Here is a 17,254-nt window from a genome sequence, read left to right as displayed (position 1 = left end):
TTCTCACTCTTCTTCCTAACCATCTCCTTCAACTCCTCTCCTGCCACTAGGATAGCTTCTAAAAATTTGTAGAGTGAGCTAATTATATGACTATAGATCAGCAATGGAGTATTTTTCCCAAAAGGAGATTGTAAATTTGCTGAAGAAATATAACTTTAAAAAAAAATCTATTTTGAGCCTCAGAATGCTGCCGATAAAAAGGGTAGTAGTAAACTAAGATTTAAGTGTATTTTTTTTTAAAAGAAAATCAGATTTCCTTTTCAGGGCTGATATCAGGAAGCACTTCACACAAAGGTTGGTGAAGCTGTTGAGCTTAGGTCGGTTAAATTCTAAACAGATTTTTGTTGCATCAAATTGATTGTTGGAATAGGGTGGAGGGGGCTAAATGGCCCACTCCTGTTTCTATGTTCCTACACTAAAGGAGAGCCTTCACTTCAGGCAGGTCTCTTTACTCTCGACCTGCTGCGGTGACGCAGCTAGCAGGGCTAAGCCTTTTATGTCTTGGACTAGCTCCAGTCAACTCAACATCCTGGAACTCCCTTCTTAACAGCACTGTTGGTGTACCTACACCACATGGACTGCAGCGGTTCAAGATGGCAGCTCACCACCACCTTCTCAAGGACAACTAGGGATGTGCGATAAATGCTGGCCCAGCCAGCAAAGCCCACATCCCGTGAATGAATTATGAATTGAATTAATTATTAAAGTCATCATAGCAACTTCACGTCAGCCCAGGAGGTGATGCACTTGTGCCTAGCCTCAGAAAGGTATGCTACTGGCAAAATATGGTTATACCCAGGTTGGTAATGTATGGCGTCTGTAACGCATTGGGAACTTTTCTATAGCTGAAATTTCTACGTATATAATTTTCAACTGGTTTGCAGGATAACAGTGTGACCCTATTTTGATCATTTTTGTTTTTTTAAGGTTGTAAAAGCATTAGCTTTAATATACTTAAAACTGAGTTAATTTGCTGTATTAGAACAATCATTAACAATGGTAGTTCAGAGAAACCTTTATTTCTATTTTTCAAAGCCTGGAGGATTTTGTTATTTAACCTGACTAAATTGTAGAGCAGGCCAAGTATTGTACATGATAACCAACTGTCATCAAAATCTGGCAAGATGCCAGCGCACGACTACTTTTCTGAGAACTCGTTAACTCCTGACTGAAATTAAGGTTAAATACGAGCTTATTCATACAAGAACTAAAAAAGTGTAGTTCCTCCCACAACCCCCACCTATCCAGCTGCAGACCACAAATTTCTCTGGTCCTTCCTCTTAACTCAGCCCTGTGACCCTAGGGATCAGCCTTATAACCTGGTGGGAAATTGAGATGCAGTTCCTCTAAAAAGTGATATGATCACTTTGCATTTTCTTTAAAAAAATAATTATTTCTCTTTATTTAATAATTAGTGCTTAATATAAAAGGGCCATTATTAAGCATTCAGAAGCAGCCAAAACCAGTGCTTGAAAGCCACAAAGGTAATGAGTTTTAAGTTGCATTGATGGAAACGCCCAAAGAGAAATTCGTTTTGGTTTCAGTTTAGATATAATTTTCCCTTCTGTTCCTATTCAGTTTACTTTTTACCCCCTCTCCACCTCACCACAACCACCCGCTGCATTCCCTGTAGAAAATGGCCATGCAATCTGTAAGTGGATCAGGACATATATTGTTCTGTAACTGTTGCTAGGAAATGAAATGTTAGAGTGTGCTGTGAATTGACCATATTATATATAGAGTGGGCTCTTTGCCAGCACGTTTGTCTTGCAACCACGTTATAAAACAGTTTCCAGTAGCAGACAAACTCTCATGGACTAAAATAAAAACGGAAAATGCTGGAAACATTGAGAGGATCTGGGGAGAGGGAGAAGCATCGAGTTAATGTTTCAGGTTGATAACCTTTCATCAGGAATGGCTCCTAAGAGCCAGAATCTTTGCCCTTGTGCATACCACTTTTTTTGGTTAGTGTGCCCAAATTTAATAATTAACTCAAATGAGGGTTCATTGATCACTGAGGAACGTGGAGGATGCTCATCATTGTCTTTCTCAACAAAACCTGAACTTATATGGCACCTTAGTAAACATAGTAAAATGCCCCAAGGCATTTCATTTTTTTTTTTCAACCATTTACAGGATCTGGGCATCGCTGGCTAAGCCAGCATTGATTGCCCATCCCTAATTGCTCTTGAGAACGTGGTGGAGAGCTGCCTTCTTGAACCGCTGCAGTCCCTGTGGTGCAGGTACACACACACTGCTGTTAGGGAGGGAGTTCCAGGATTTTGACCCAGTGACAGTGAAGGAATGGTAATATTATTTCCAAGTCAGGATGTTGAGTAGCTTGGAGGGGAACTTCCAGGTGGTGGTGTTCTTCTGGATGGTAGCGGTCATGGATTTGGAAGGTGCTGCATAAGGACTCTTGCAGAGTTTCTGCAGTGCATCTTGTAGATGGTACACACTGCTGCCACTATGCGTCGGTGGTGGAGGGAATGAATGTTTATGGATGGGGTGCCAATCTGGCTGCTGTGTCCTGGATGGTGTCAAGCTTCTTGAGTGTTGTTGGAGATGTACTCATCCAGTCAAGTGGAGAGTATTCCATCACACTTCTGACTTGTGCCTTGTAGATGATGGATAGGCTTTGGGGAGTCATGAGGTGAGTTAAACGCCACAGGATTCCTAGCCTCTGACCTGCTCTGTAACCACAGTATTTATATGTCAGTGCAGGCCTTGTTGCATTTGGGCATGAACTGTTTCAGTATCTGAGTCGCCGCAAATGGTGCTGAGCATTGTGCAATCATCAGCGAACATCCCCACTTCTGAAAGAAAGGTCATTGGTGAAGCAACTGAAGATGGTTGGGCCTAGGACACTACCCTGATGAACTCCTGCAGTGATGTCCTGGAGCTGAGATGATTGACCAACAATGAGAACCATCTTCCTTTGTGCTAGGTATAACTCGAACCAGTGGAGAGTTTTCCCCTGATTCCCATTGACTCCAGTTTTGCTAGGACTCCTCAATGACACACTCGGTCAAATGCTACCTTGGTGTCAAGGGCAGTCACACTCACCTCTGGAGTTCAGCTATTTAGTCCATGTTTGAGCCAAGGTTGTAATGAGGTCAGAAGCTGGGTGACCCTGGCAGAACACATACTGAGCATCGGTGAGCAGATTATTGCGCTTGATAGCACTGTTAATGACCCTTTCTATCACTTTACTGATGATGGAGAGTAGACAGATAGGGCAGTAATTGACTGGGTTGGATTTGTCCTTTTTGTGCACAGGACATAACCTAGGCAATTTTCCACATTGCCGGGTAGATGCCAGTGTTGTAACTGCACTAGAACAGTTTGGCTAGGGGTGCGGCAAGTTCTGGAGCACAGGTCTTCAGTACTATTGCCGGAATTGAACAAAATTTGACACCATGTCACATGTGGAGAAAAAAACACGTAGCCAAAGGGAGAAGTTTTAAGGAGAGTCTTAAAAGGAGGAAAGAGACATAGAGAGATTTAAGGCAATGATTCCAGAGTCTAAACCCTCAGTAGGCCAAACAGGAATGTGTTAGAATGTCAAGTCTAGAGGTAACAAAGGCTTGGATGAAGGGTTCAACAGGAGGTGGGAAAGAATATGGCGATGTTATGGAGGTGAGATAAGGCAGTCTTAATGGCACAGACATTGGGAAGAGGCCATCTTTGGGCCAAATATGACACCGAGGTTGTGAACAGTCTAGTTTAGTCTCAGTCAGGTGCCAAGGAATGGAATGGTGTCAGTGGCTAGGGAACAGAATTAGTGTCAGAAACCTAAGGTGATAGTTTTGATCATCTTGATATTTTGCTGGAGGAAATTCCTGCTGATCCAGTATTGGATGTCGGACATATAATCTAACAATTTAGAGACAGAGCATGGGTTGAGAAAAATGGTGGCGAGGTAGAGCTGGGTGTCGTCAGCATGCATGTGCAACCTGAGTTGTTTTTGGATAATGTTGCTGAGGGGCAACATGTAGATGTGAAATAGGAGGCGGCCAAGGACAGATAAAGAAGTAATCACAGAATCACATAGTGCAGAAGAGGCCCTTCGGCCCATCGAGTCTGCACCGACATGTGAGAAACACCTGACCTACCTACCTAATCCCATTTACCAGCACTTGGCCCATAGCCTTGAATGTTATGACATGCCAAGTGCTCATCCAGGTACTTTTTAAAGGATGTGGGGCAACCCACCTCCACCACCCCAGGCAGTGCATTCCAGACCATCACCACCCTCTGGGTAAAAATGTTTTTCCTCACATCCCCCCTAAATCTCCTGCCCTTCACCTTGAACTTATGCTCCCTTGTGACTGACCCTTCAACTAAGGGGAACAGCTGCTCCCTATCCACCCTGTCCATGCCCCTCATAATCTTGTACACCTCGATCAGGTCACCCCTCAGTCTTCTCTGCTCCAACGAAAACAGCCCAAGTCCATCCAACCTCTCTTCATAACTTAAATGTTTCATCCCAGGCAACATCCTGGTGAATCTCCTCTGCACCCCCGCCAGTGCAATCACATCCTTCCTATAATGTGGCGACCAGAACTGCACACAGTACTCCAGCTGTGGCCTCACCAAGGTTCTATACAACTCCAACATGACCTCCCTACTTTTGTAATCTATGCCTCGATTGATAAAGGCAAGTGTCCCATATGCCTTGTTCATCACCCCACTAACATGCCCCTCTGCCTTCAGAGATCTATGGACACACACGCCAAGGTCTCTTTGTTCCTCAGAACATCCTAGTGTCATGCATTCATTGAATACTTCCTTGTCAAATTACTCCTTCCAAAGTGTATCACCTCACACTTTTCAGGGTTAAATTCCATCTGCCACTTATCTGCCCATTTGACCATCCCGTCTATATCTTCCTGTAGCCCAAGACACTCAACCTCACTGTTAACCACCCGGCCAATCTTTGTGTCATCCGCAAACCTGCTAATCCTACCCCCCACATAGTCACCTATGTCGTTTATATAAATGACAAATAATAGGGGACTGAGCACAGATCCCTGTGGTACGCCACTGGACACTGGCTTCCAGTCACTAAAGCATCCTTCTGTCATCATACTCTGCCTCCTACAACTAAACCAATTTTGAATCCACCTTATCAAATTACCCTGTATCCCATGTGCATTTGCCTTCTTTATAAGTCTCCCATGTGGGACCTTGTCAAAGGCTTTGCTGAAATTCATATAAACTACATCAACTGCACTTACCCTCATCTACACACCTGGTCACCACCTCAAAAAGTTCAATCAAATTTGTTAGGCATGACCTCCCTCTGACAAAGCCATGCTGACTTTCCCATGGTGTGGCAGCAGGAAGAGAACTCATTGTGGATTATTCTCTGGACAGAGAAGAATGGAACCAGGTGAGTGCAGTGCCATCGAGTTGGATGACCGGAGCAGAATTTGCGTAAGACTGTATCAAAGAAAATCGCCAGGTCAAGATGATAGGAGGGATTATTTGCCCTGTCACAGTCACATAGAATCATAGAATGTTTACAGCACAGAAGGAAGCCAGTCGGCCTGTCGATTCCATGCCAGGTGTCATTTGTGACTTGGATAGGAGCGATTTTGGTATGGTGGCAAGGGCAGAAACCTGATTGGCGGAATTCAAGCAAGGCATTCTGGGAAAGGAAGACGCAGATTTAGGAGGCGACAGCATGTTACATAGAAACTAGGAGCAGGAGTAGGCCATTCGGCCCTTCGAGCCTGCTCCGCCATTCATTATGATCATGGCTGACCATCCAACTCAATAGCCTGCTCCGCTTTCTCCCCATACCCTTTGATCCCTTTTGCCCCGAGAGCTATATCTAACTCCTTCTTGAAAACAACTACTTTCTTTGGTAACGAATTCCACAGGCTCACCCCTCTCTGGGTGAAGAAATTTCTCCTCGTCTCAGTCCTAAATGGTCTACCCCATATCCTCAGACTGTGACCCTGGTTCTGGACTCCCCACCATCGGGAACATCCTTCCTGCATCTACCCTGTCTAGTCCTGTTAGAATTTTATAGGTTTATATGAGATCTCCCCTCATTCTTCAGAACTCCAACGAATATAATCCTAATCGACGCAATCTCTCCTCATATGTCAGTCCCGTCATTCCAGGAATCCGTCTAGTAAACCTTTGCTGCACTCCCTCTATAGCAAGTACATCCTTCTTCAGATAAGGAGATCAAAACTGCACACAATATTCCAGGTGTGGTCTCACCAAGGCCCTGTACAATTGCAGCAAGACATCCCTGTTCCTGTACTCGAACCCTCTGGCTATGAAGGCCAACATACCATTTGCCTTCTTTACCACCTGCTGCACCTGCATGCTTACCTTCAGCGACTAGTGTACAAGGACACCCAGGTTTCGTTGCACATTCCCCTCTCTCAATTTATAGCCATTGAGATAATAATCTGCCTTCCTATTTTTGCTACCAAAATGGATAAGATCACATTTATCCACATTATACTGCATCTGCCATGCATTTACCCACTCACTCAGCTTGTCCAAATCACACTGAAGCATCTCTGCATTCTCCTCACAGCTCACCCTCCCACCCAGCTTTGTGTCATCTGCAAATTTGGAGATATTACATTTAATTCCCTCATCTAAATCATTAATATATATATTGTAAATAACTGGGGTCCCAGCACCAATCCCTGTGGTACCCCACTAGTCACTGCCTGCCATTCGGAAAATGGCCAATGACGTTGGAGAGGAAAAGGAGTTTGGAGATGAGATGTAGTTTGCCAGGATATAGGGGTCATTGTTGCTCTTTTGAAGAAAGGTAGAAAGTAACATGTCATTATATTAATGATTACAGACAGAACTTCCTGGTCAAATATATTTGCATGGTCAGTAATCCAAAGAAGCCAAAAGATACAGCAAGATACAAAGAACAAACCTTAAACAGCAGATAGTATTCATCCACAAGTGTTAAAATATTGTGATTACTCACAAATATGTTTTTGATTCCAAATGTGCTATTCACCCTCTTGTCTGCTGAAGGAATAACCACCATTAAACCATTAGTTCTATTTAAGTTACAACTTGGATAGAACATGTTTCACTTAGATTCTCTCAGAATCTAGGCATTTAACGTCCAAACATCAGTCCTTTCCCTCTTTTCATGTTGGACAGCAAGCAAAGCAGAAGTTTTAGTTCTGATTCTCAGCTTTGACAGCACCCCACACCCCTGAAGCAGTCACTGGCAGCGTGAAGCTACATTTTTGTTAAAGGCTGCTGAGAAGGCGAAGTTACAAGTGCCAGGAACACAGGAATTAACCTTGGAAAAATACAGCTGCATGCTAACCTACGAGAAGCAAGGAAAAGAAAGTTAGACATTCATTAAATATTGATCATGTTGCTGAATTAGTACATCCAGTCAACAAATATCTAAAAGGTCCTCCTGATTTTAGGCAGTGCAAGGTGAGTTACAGTTAGCTTGGGTTAGGAATAGGAAAATTTATTAGCATTCTTGCCCCTGATTGGTCCCCAGCAAATCCTGTTGAAAGTATGCTTATCTATACGTCAGAACAGAACTTGATTTGAGCTCCCTATGATATCTTTTACAAATAATCTGCCAACAATGATTTTCAAACCTCACACTTGAATGTCTACCCTTAAAATCTAATCCAGTCTGTAATTAGCAGTTACTGGAAAGTACTGTGTCAACAGGCTAAGTTCGTTCTTTCTTGCAGTTTAGACAGGATAAGCTCACTCTCAGCTGTAGGAGCTGTCTAGTTAATTAGCTAACTGGTTGAACCTGGTTACTGTAGACCCAGTTCAGTTTGCTATAAGTTCAGGGTTCTTTAGTGCAGCCTTGGCAAGTGGAGTGCAGCTGACAAACTGAGTGAAGACTTGGAGTTTGGTGAGAGGCGAGTTCGGAGAAGATGTTCGCTTCCTTTTCCTATCTTTCTCACCCCATAGAAATGATTCTTGCTTTACTAAGGGAAAGGAGCTAGCTGTTTGGTGAGTATCTGGTAAGTGGATAAGTTATATTCTATCCCTAAGGTTTAAAATCGTACACAATTTGGTGGTAAAGTTAATCAAATATATAAGAAAGCAACATTAAATAAGTGATTAATATAATTAAGTAATTATTTAAGGTATATTAAGAATGGCAGGACAGGTGGTGTGTCAAGGTTGCAACATGTGGGTGCTCCTGGATAACATTGTGATCCAGGGCAAACACGCCTGCAGTAAGTGTTTGTGGCTTGAGGAACCTCGGTTCAGTCATTGAGCTGGAGGCTGAGCTGTAGACTCTGTGACACATCAGGGATGGGGAAAGTTACATGGATACTTTAAGCCAGGAGGCAGTCAGGATAGGGTCTTCTGATTTGCTCAGTGGCCAAGAACAGGAGGGTATGACAGAGTGAGGCAGGTAAGGGGACCCAGAGGGCAGGCGTGTGAGCCTCTGCAATTGTCCAATAGGTTTGACGTTCTCAGTTTGTTTGGATGAGAGTGGAAACTGCAGGGTGGATGAGCAAACTGACCATGGCACCGTGATACAGGAAGCCATCCACGTCGGGGGAGCAAAAAGGAATGTAGTGGTAGTAGGGGACAGTATAATGAGGGGGATTGACACTGTTCTCTGTAGTAAATACTGAAAGTCCAGATGGCTTTGTTGCCTGCCCAGTGTCAGGGTTCAGGACATCTGCTCAGGGCTGGAGAGGAACTTGCAGTGGGAGGGGGAGGATCCAGTGGTTGTGGTCCATGTGGGTACCAACGACATAGGATGTGGAAGGATGCTCTATATGGTCAGTATGAGGAGCTAGGCACCAAATTAAGAAGCGGAACCTCAAAGGTAATAATTTCTGGATTATTACCTGAGCCACGTGCAAATTGGCATAGGACAAATAAGATTAGAGAGGTGAATGCGTGGCTTAAAAACTGGTGTGGGAGAAATGGGTTCTGGATTGTGGGGCATTGGAACCAGTATTGGGGAAAGTGGGACCTGTACCATTGGGGCAGTCTACACCTAAACTGGGGCTGGTGTCCTCGCAAGCCGCCTAACTAGGGAAGTAGAGAGGATTTTAAACTGAATAGTGGGGTCAAGGGATGAAATTTGGGGAGATGTGGTAAACCAAGGAGTAGAGACCAGGCAAGAGAGACAGGCACAAGACTGTGACAGGAAGGGACAGTGAGTACAAATCTAAGAGTAAATCAACAGATAAAGCTAGACACTACAAAAATAATATAAGAACAAAATTAAAGGCTCTGTATCTAAACACACACAGCATTCAAAGCAAAACAAAAAACAGATGAACTGATAGTACAAATAGAAATGAATAAGTACGACCTGATAGCCATTACAGAGACACGGCTACAGGATGACATAGATTGGGACCGGAATATTGATGGGTACATGACATTTTGGAAGGACAGGAAGTTAGGAAAAGGTGGAGGAGTGGCTCTGTTAATTAATGATGCTATGAGCACATTAGAGAGTGATGACCTAAGTTCAGGAAACCAGGATGTAGAAGCAGTTTGGGTTGAGATGAAGAATGATAAAGGCAAGAAGTTGCTTGTGGGAATGGTGTACAGGCCTCCTAATTGTAACTACACAATAGGACAAAGTATAAAAGAAGTAAAAGAAGAGATTATGGGAGCTTGCCAGAAAGGTACAGCAATAATCAGTGGGATTTTAATCTACATATAGGCTGGAAAAATCAGATGGGCAAAGGTAGCGTAGATGAGTTCATAGAATGTTTTCAGGATAGTTTATTAGAACAGCACGTTCTGGAGCCAACCAGAGCACAGGCTACACTAGACCTGGTGTAGAGCAAGGAGATAGGATTAATTGATAACCTCCTAGTGAAGGCACCCCTAGATAGCAGTGATCATAATATGATTGAATTTTACATTGATTTTGAGGGAGAAATGAGTGCATCCAAGCCTAGTGTTTTAAACTTAAATAAAGGTAATTATGAAGGCATGAAAGCAGAGCTAGCTAAAGTGAACTGGAAAATGAAGTTAAGGGATATGTCAATGGAAGTTCAGTGGTACACATTTAAAGGGATATTTTAGAATATATACATTCCAATAAGAGAAAAATTTTAAGGGGAGGGCCCACCATCCATGGTTAACTAAAAAAGTTAAAAACAGTATCAAACTTAAAGAAAAAGCATATAATTACACAAAGAGGGTGGCAGGTTAGAAGATTGGAAAGAATTTAAAGAACAACAAAAATGACAAAAAGATTAATAAGGAGGGAAAAATTAGAGTGTGAGAAAAAGTTAGCTGGAAATATAAAGATGGATGGTAAGAGTTTCTATAGATGTTTAAATAAGAAAAAAAGTGAGCATTGGTCCTATAGAGAGTGCATCTGGGGAATTGATAATGGAAAGTAGGGAGATGGCAGGCGAATTAAACAGGTATTTTGCTTCGGCCTTCGCGATGGAGGACACAAGTAACATCCCAGAAATAGCTGTAAATCAGGAAATGGGAGGGAGGAACTCAGGAATGTTACAATCACCAGAGAAGTGGTAATGAGCAAATTATTGAGGCTACGGGCTGACAAATCCCTAGGCCCGGGTGGACTTCACCCTTATGTCTTGAAAGAAGTGGCTACTTCAGTTGTGAAGAGGACCTAAGAAGGCTACAAAGTGACATAGGTAGGTTAAGTGAGTGGGCAGAGATCTGGCAAATGGAGTATAATGTGGGCAAATGTGTAATTGTTCGTTTTGGCCGGAAGGATAAAAAAGCTCATTATCTAAATGGTGAGAGATTCAGAGGGATCTGTGTGTCCTAGTGCATGAATCACAAAAGGCTAGCGTGCAGGTACAACAGGTAATTAGGAAAGCTAATAGAATGTTATCGTTTATTGTGAGGGGAATTGATTACAAAAGTAGGGAGGTTATGCTTCAGTTGTACAGGGCATTGGTGAGACTGCATCTGGAGTATTGTGTACAGTACTGGTCTCCTTATTTAAAGAAAGATGTTAGAAGCAATTTAGAGAATGTTTACTAGCCTAATACCAGGAATGGGCAGGTTGTCTTATGAGGAAAGGCTGGATAGGTAAGCCTTGTATCCACTGAAATTTAGAAGAGTAAGAGGCGACTTAGATCCTGAGGGGTCTTGACAGAGTGGATGTGGAGAGGATGTTTCCTCTTGTGGGAGAATCTAGATCTATGGGTCACTGTTTAAAAATAAGAGGTCACCTATTTAAGACAGAGATGCGGAGAATTTTTCTCTGAGGGTTGAGAGTCTTTGGAACTCTCGTCCTCAAAAGGTGGTGGAAGTAGAGTCTTTGAATATTTTTAAGGCAGAGCTGGATAGATTCTTGATTAACCAGGATGAAAGGTAATTGGGGGTAAGCAGCAATGTGAGGTTGAGGTTACATTCAGATCAACCATGATCTTATTGAATGGTGAAGCAGGCCCGAGGGGCCAAGTGGCCTACTCCTGCTCCTAATTTGTATGTCCGTATGTACGTGATAAGGAACTAGCCAGTGACTGATAACCGTGGATTACGTCCCAGTTAGGAGGCAATACTTGTAAGAAAGAGGGAAGGGCGAAAATTTGAAGAAAAACTTCCATTCGCTGTTTACGTGCCTCTCTCGCTGGAAATCAACCTATACTGAATCAACCTTTGCTGACCCAATAGATCTCTACTCATTTAGCATTGTTGTATAATTGGGTACTAATTGTGTAACTAGTGTTCCAAGAAATATTTGCTTCAATTTAAGACCTTTGTAAAATTGTTAATCAATTTTCAAATATTTTGCAACAGAACCAGTTAATTTAACTTGACAAGTCAAATATAAACAACAGAAAAGACTTTTATTTTACATCATTTGATGAGAATTGAACAATGTATGCTTATCTTTAGTAGAAAATTGAGAGTGGATTCACTTTATGTAAAGAAAAGGGTGGGCTTTTTTTTAAATTACAAGCCAGTTATCAATTGCCTTTTTATACTAAAATGTTTTTATATGGTAAAGCAGAGCAGGGGTTTAAAACTGCATCCCCACACAGTGACTTCACAATCTTGGACAGATAGGACATTTGCTAGTGCTGTGGATCAGTTTGAAGCATGATCAGTGATGGTTATGGCTGAAGTTTCTCTCCCAGTGAATAGTTTGGATATTCCCAAATATCTAGGTTTGGATGGCATGGCTGCCATCATGGTGGTGGGGTGGTGGGTAGGGCTATGAAGGGTGTGTTGGAGAAGCGGAAGGAAAGAGAATGGAGGTGGTGCAACAGCACTATATATGGAAGCACCACTGCATGGTGGCAGAAGGTGTTTCAATTACTAGTTTTTTCTACTTGGTGCTTCCCACAGAACAAAAACTGTATTTCTATTCTCAGCTTTGGTTCTGTGTGGAAACACAAACTGGAGGCCCGTTACCACCCCACAGGATCATTGTCCTCTGCCCTGGGCTTACTAGCGGCTGACTCAGGAAAGGCCTTTGCAAAGGCATGGCTTCATATTATCCATTCTGCAGCTACACCTTCCAGGGAAACTACAGCAAGAAGAAAAATAAATAAAATAAAGGGATCTGTCTTTTTTCAGAGCAGTGTGTAATTAAATTACTGTTGAAAGCTGGAAAATGTAATTTTTAAAACTAATTTTTCCATCAGTATTTTTGCATTTAAGTTTAATTAGGAGATCCACATGCTTGAATGCCAGAAGTAGCTTGATAAGATGGAATGCTATGCTCAGATGTAATCTTCATTTATCTGACATAGTCTATACAAAAGAAACTCTTCTGCAGTTTGCTCTCGTTCCATTCGCTCTGTTCACAGCAGCAGTGAAGTTGCTTGTTACTTGTCCATCAGAGCTACATGAATGTGACTAAGATTAAGGAATTGTCTGAGCTTTTCTTTCAGTTTTTATAGTCATTTATGCATCATTCATCAGTTTTGTTTTATATGTTTTACAAATATCATCAACATGTAATCCTTTAAATAGCGCTCAAATATTGAAAACGTTTCAGCACTAATTAAGGACATGTTCTAAATTTGCTGTACATCTTTAAGAAAGGATAAGAACACAGTAAATGGCCCAACACCAACTGTGGTTGAACCTTGTTTGCATTCACTGAAGTTTTAAAGTTAGTTTTATTGTGTACCTTGTCTCAAAGTTTCTTGTAGTTTTCTTATCCTTTCTCTGTTTACCTGTTATTTAACCCTGTCTCACCTAAATATTTCAGAGGGGATTTTAGGTCGGGATCTAAATTTCTCCAACTAAATGATTGCCCTTTATTCTGGTAGATAACTAAATTGTTTAAAGAAACATTCTGACTATTATAGTTTTACATAAAGTTAAGATTCAAACTTCAACTCCAACCCTCACAGATTTCCCATGTTTGTGATATTGGTATCGTAAACATTTTTCCAAATTCATAAGAAATCTTAACAGCATTCTGAAGAATGCAAGAAACAGAAACCAAAGAAATCTGTTCAGCATATTGTGACCTGCAAGGAAATTTCTAGATACATTAAAAGAACAGCTTCATTTCTGTGACAACTTTGTATAATTTATTTTCCCTTTGAAGGTGAGAAAGGGTTAAATACGAGGATGGTTATTCACGTTCAGTTTGCTTGTACAGTTTGAAGCATGATCAGGCATGACAGAGTGCAGCATGTACTTGACACATACAGACTGAACATGAGAAACCATTGTCATTCTTTCTGAATTTTCAACTTTTCTCTTTTTTTCTCTTTTTTCACTCTTTCTCTTTCTAATGTGTTAATTTTGTCACTCTTCTTTTCATTTGCTGGTTTTGGTGCTTCCCTTTCTAATTTCTCTTGTATTTTGTATCTCTGTGCTTCATTTCAAAAAAACTTGCTCTTTCTCTCCTGCCCCCCCTTCTGTTTTATATATTCTTGCCTATTCTTTTTATGCTGTGTTTGCTGCATGCTTGTTTTGCTTTCTTCCAACACCCGCCACCCCCCCCCCCCCCACCAACCCTCTCTCCCTCTGCCATTTCCTACATTCTCCCTTTTCACAGCATTGGAACGCGGGAGGTAGTCACACAGAAGAACTTGAGTGGCCTGGTGCCCATCCGTGATTGCAGGCTTGACCCGAGCCTCCTCTATTCCATCCCTTTGCTTGCTCTTAGCCCCAATTTAATGATTGTATGCGTCTTTCTGAGCCTGGCGTATCTGCTGGCCAGATTTCGATGCCAATGAAGAGAAGCCATTTTTTTTAAAAAGTTTAAATAAAAACAAGTTTAGCTACTTGTTGCTCAGAAGCCACTGAATGGAAGGATGTGCAATAGAATTGTCCACCTTAAAATATGCCTTACAAATGTCAAACTTTACACTGTACTTTATGTATATATTTTATCAAAGCTTAAAACAGAGGATGTATGAAAACTTCTATTAACTGTATACATTAAAACTCTTGTAATAGAAGCATATGACCAGTACCTCAGTTTCTTGAAATATATCTAAAATAAAAGAACAGCGCATATATTGTATTTTCAAGAAATTTATTTAATCCCTTTCTACACATTCTAGTGCAGTCATAACCTTTCTGTTAGCTGTTGTGTGACTGTTCTATTGTAATGTTCTTTTTGTGTTGAGTCCTGAAACCACGGCACTTTCTTGGAAGAAACCGCATAAGTGGTAAAACCTCTTCAAAACTGCTTGTCTGTATTTAACAAAATAAAATTGTATTTAAAATTTTGAAATACTACAATAACCTTTTAAAATGTATGTTGGCCATTTTTGAGATAATTTGCTTCGTGACTTATGTAACTTGCTTGCATAAGAAATGCTTTACCATTAAAGAAAGATCTGTTCAGACATCTGAGCAGATATCACATGACAACTAATTTGCTTGTGTAAATACAAGGCATTGCTGTACTGCATTCTGCTTCTGCCTTATTAGCACACCCATTTAGTTTGTAAATCAATAACATTTTCAGCTTGGTTTAGATCTAATGCAGCATTATGGAGGAAGAGCAGGGAAGTGGGACTAGGTAGACAGCTTTTTTCAACAAGTCAGCACAGGTGACCCGAATGGCTACCTCCAGTGCTGCATTTTTTTAAACCAAATGGTCTATTGCAGCGACTTGCACTTTAGTTTTTTAAAAGTCTATATTCTCCTCTTGAATCTTCTTCCAAAGGCAGTGTCCCATCGTTACATAAACAGCCTCCAAGACCTCACCAACGTACCCATTCTCAGTGTAGAATGGAATGTTGATGGGCATTTGACTGTGGAGCCATTGGTCCTACCTTAACGTGTCACCCACGTATTGTATTTCTAGCAGAAATCACTAGCTAAAAATCAGAAACAGGAGCCCTGCTGATTTTCCACTTACCTAACCTTGAGCCACCAAAATGATTTTTTTAAACACCCCAAATGTTGCTAGTTATTTCAGTACACACTGAAGATCAACCATTCAACCTCCCTCATCTGTGATTCATGCCCACACTGGTCAGTACATTTATCTATTAAACATAAAGTGCACTTAGTTTTCATGCAAAAAGGAGTTGATTTTGAAGATGACTCCTCTCTCCTGGCAGCTCTGACTCTATCAGAAACTTTGCATTGGGCTGCCAGTATTTCCAGTGCCATTCATAAAACAGCAAACTGATAGTATTTATAGTCATTTTTATATATTTCAACTGCCAACCTGTAATTTGTGGAGTGGACATAAGTATTTGATGCTAATCTAAACTATTGATGTAATTCTGAACAGAGAGATCTAATCAAAAATGATTTTGGGTGTGTTATAATTCGATTCAAACCTGACTTAGAATTAGCCTTTTTAAAACATGATGGGTACAAACCTGAGCAATCTAATACTAGTCTGTAAAGCACATAATTACATTATCACCACTCACCATTCAGTTGTCCCTTTTAATTAACCAAATACTCATCTGTCATTGTCTTAAGAGTCTTTTTTTAGTATCATTTTTTCTTTGCTGCTATCATTCTCTGTACTTGTTTCTTCCCCAGCGAGGGATGTCGTCGAGAAAACACGATGAAGAATGTTGGATGTCGCAAGTACGCGTTTAATATTCTACAATTGAAGGCTTTTCCAAAACATTACAGGCCACCAGAAGGAACCTTTGGAAAAGTCGACACTTAAAAATAGGAAAAAGACCTTAACAAAATATTGATTCCTGTGAATGACTATTTGTTTATAGTGATAGTTGTGGGGCTTTTACAATGAAACATGTATAGTGAAGATAGCTGTCAACCAAAAAAAAATTAGCTTGTTGAACAGTTAAATGTTTCTTAAAGATGTAAATGTTCCACAGAATCATTCAATTTGGCCTCTTTCCTCTGTATATGTAGAGCATGCTCTTATGACTAGTTTGTCAATATGTAATATAGTACATGATAGAGTAGATTGTGGAGTTACCAGTCATAAACAATCTGTGAAAAAAAAGGTTAGAAGCACACAGGCAAGAGAGGTCCCTCAAATACTCAGTGAAAACAGTACACTGTAGTTAGGCAAGTGACCATTGGTATTGTGCAGAAGTGAGGGTAATTAGTTCCAACTCCATGCACATTTCAGTTGGCTTATTAGATAGAGACTTAGTTTCATGTTTTACAAAGTACAGAGTATGAATTTTGAAGATGTGTTCCTTTGCTATTTTTGGAAGAGACAGAGAAACATTTGCTTGAACTTCTCAATTTTCAGTCGCCAATATAGATAAACCCAAACAACATGCGTATTGTATTTACAGTTAGACTGCCCACGCCAATGACAATAGCTCCTGCTTTAAAGAATATCTACTAACGTTTCTGTTTTCTACTTCAAAGCCGTAAAAGCACAGGCTGGTCATGTGTTTTTCAGAAATGTGTACTGTTTAGTCACTGTCGGATCTGAGTTTTGGCCGAAGGCCATTAAGTTTATACAAGAAACAACATTGTGATTCCAGAAAGAGAGAAAGGGAGTTTTTCTTTTTCAGAGTTTGCCTTGATGTTGCAAAATTTGAATGCATTAGAATATAAAAGTCAGGGATAAGGAAAGGCCCTGCAACTCATTAAAGCCCTTTTCTCTGCCCTACCCCAGCATCTCTCGCATTAGGGACATACAAATTTGCTTTAAATGTTTTGCTACCATTCCAGTTTCTGCAACCAGTTCCCTTTATATTTGCTGCTCAGTAATTATTTGTTATCCATAATCATAAAGCAATCCATGTTGCTTAATATTGAGCCTTATCCCTTTATCCCCTTGTCCTATTTTATTTGATATGCCCTTGTATAAAATACTTTACTTTTTTTGGCTTCATTATGTTATTGTATTCTTATGACTGTAAGAACAGCT

General features: G+C 40.9%; 1 protein-coding gene across 17 annotated transcripts in view; it reads left to right on the top strand.

The window, feature by feature from the left end:
• LOC144682643 (inositol polyphosphate-4-phosphatase type I A-like) overlaps positions 1-17,254 on the top strand; it is a 253,427-nt gene that overhangs the window by 234,837 nt on the left and 1,336 nt on the right. For all 17 annotated transcript variants that reach the window (XM_078545176.1, XM_078545174.1, XM_078545181.1 and 14 more), the window contains one exon: positions 15,934-15,981. In XM_078545176.1, the coding sequence (XP_078401302.1) occupies positions 15,934-15,981 (48 nt within the window). The remainder of the gene's footprint in view (positions 1-15,933; positions 15,982-17,254) is intronic.

The sequence above is a fragment of the Cetorhinus maximus genome, chromosome 7, assembly GCF_964194155.1.
Source record: "Cetorhinus maximus chromosome 7, sCetMax3.hap1.1, whole genome shotgun sequence".
Lineage (NCBI taxonomy): Eukaryota > Metazoa > Chordata > Chondrichthyes > Lamniformes > Cetorhinidae > Cetorhinus > Cetorhinus maximus.
Note: the sequence above shows the minus strand (reverse complement) of the source record. Positions and strands in the feature narration are given on the sequence as shown.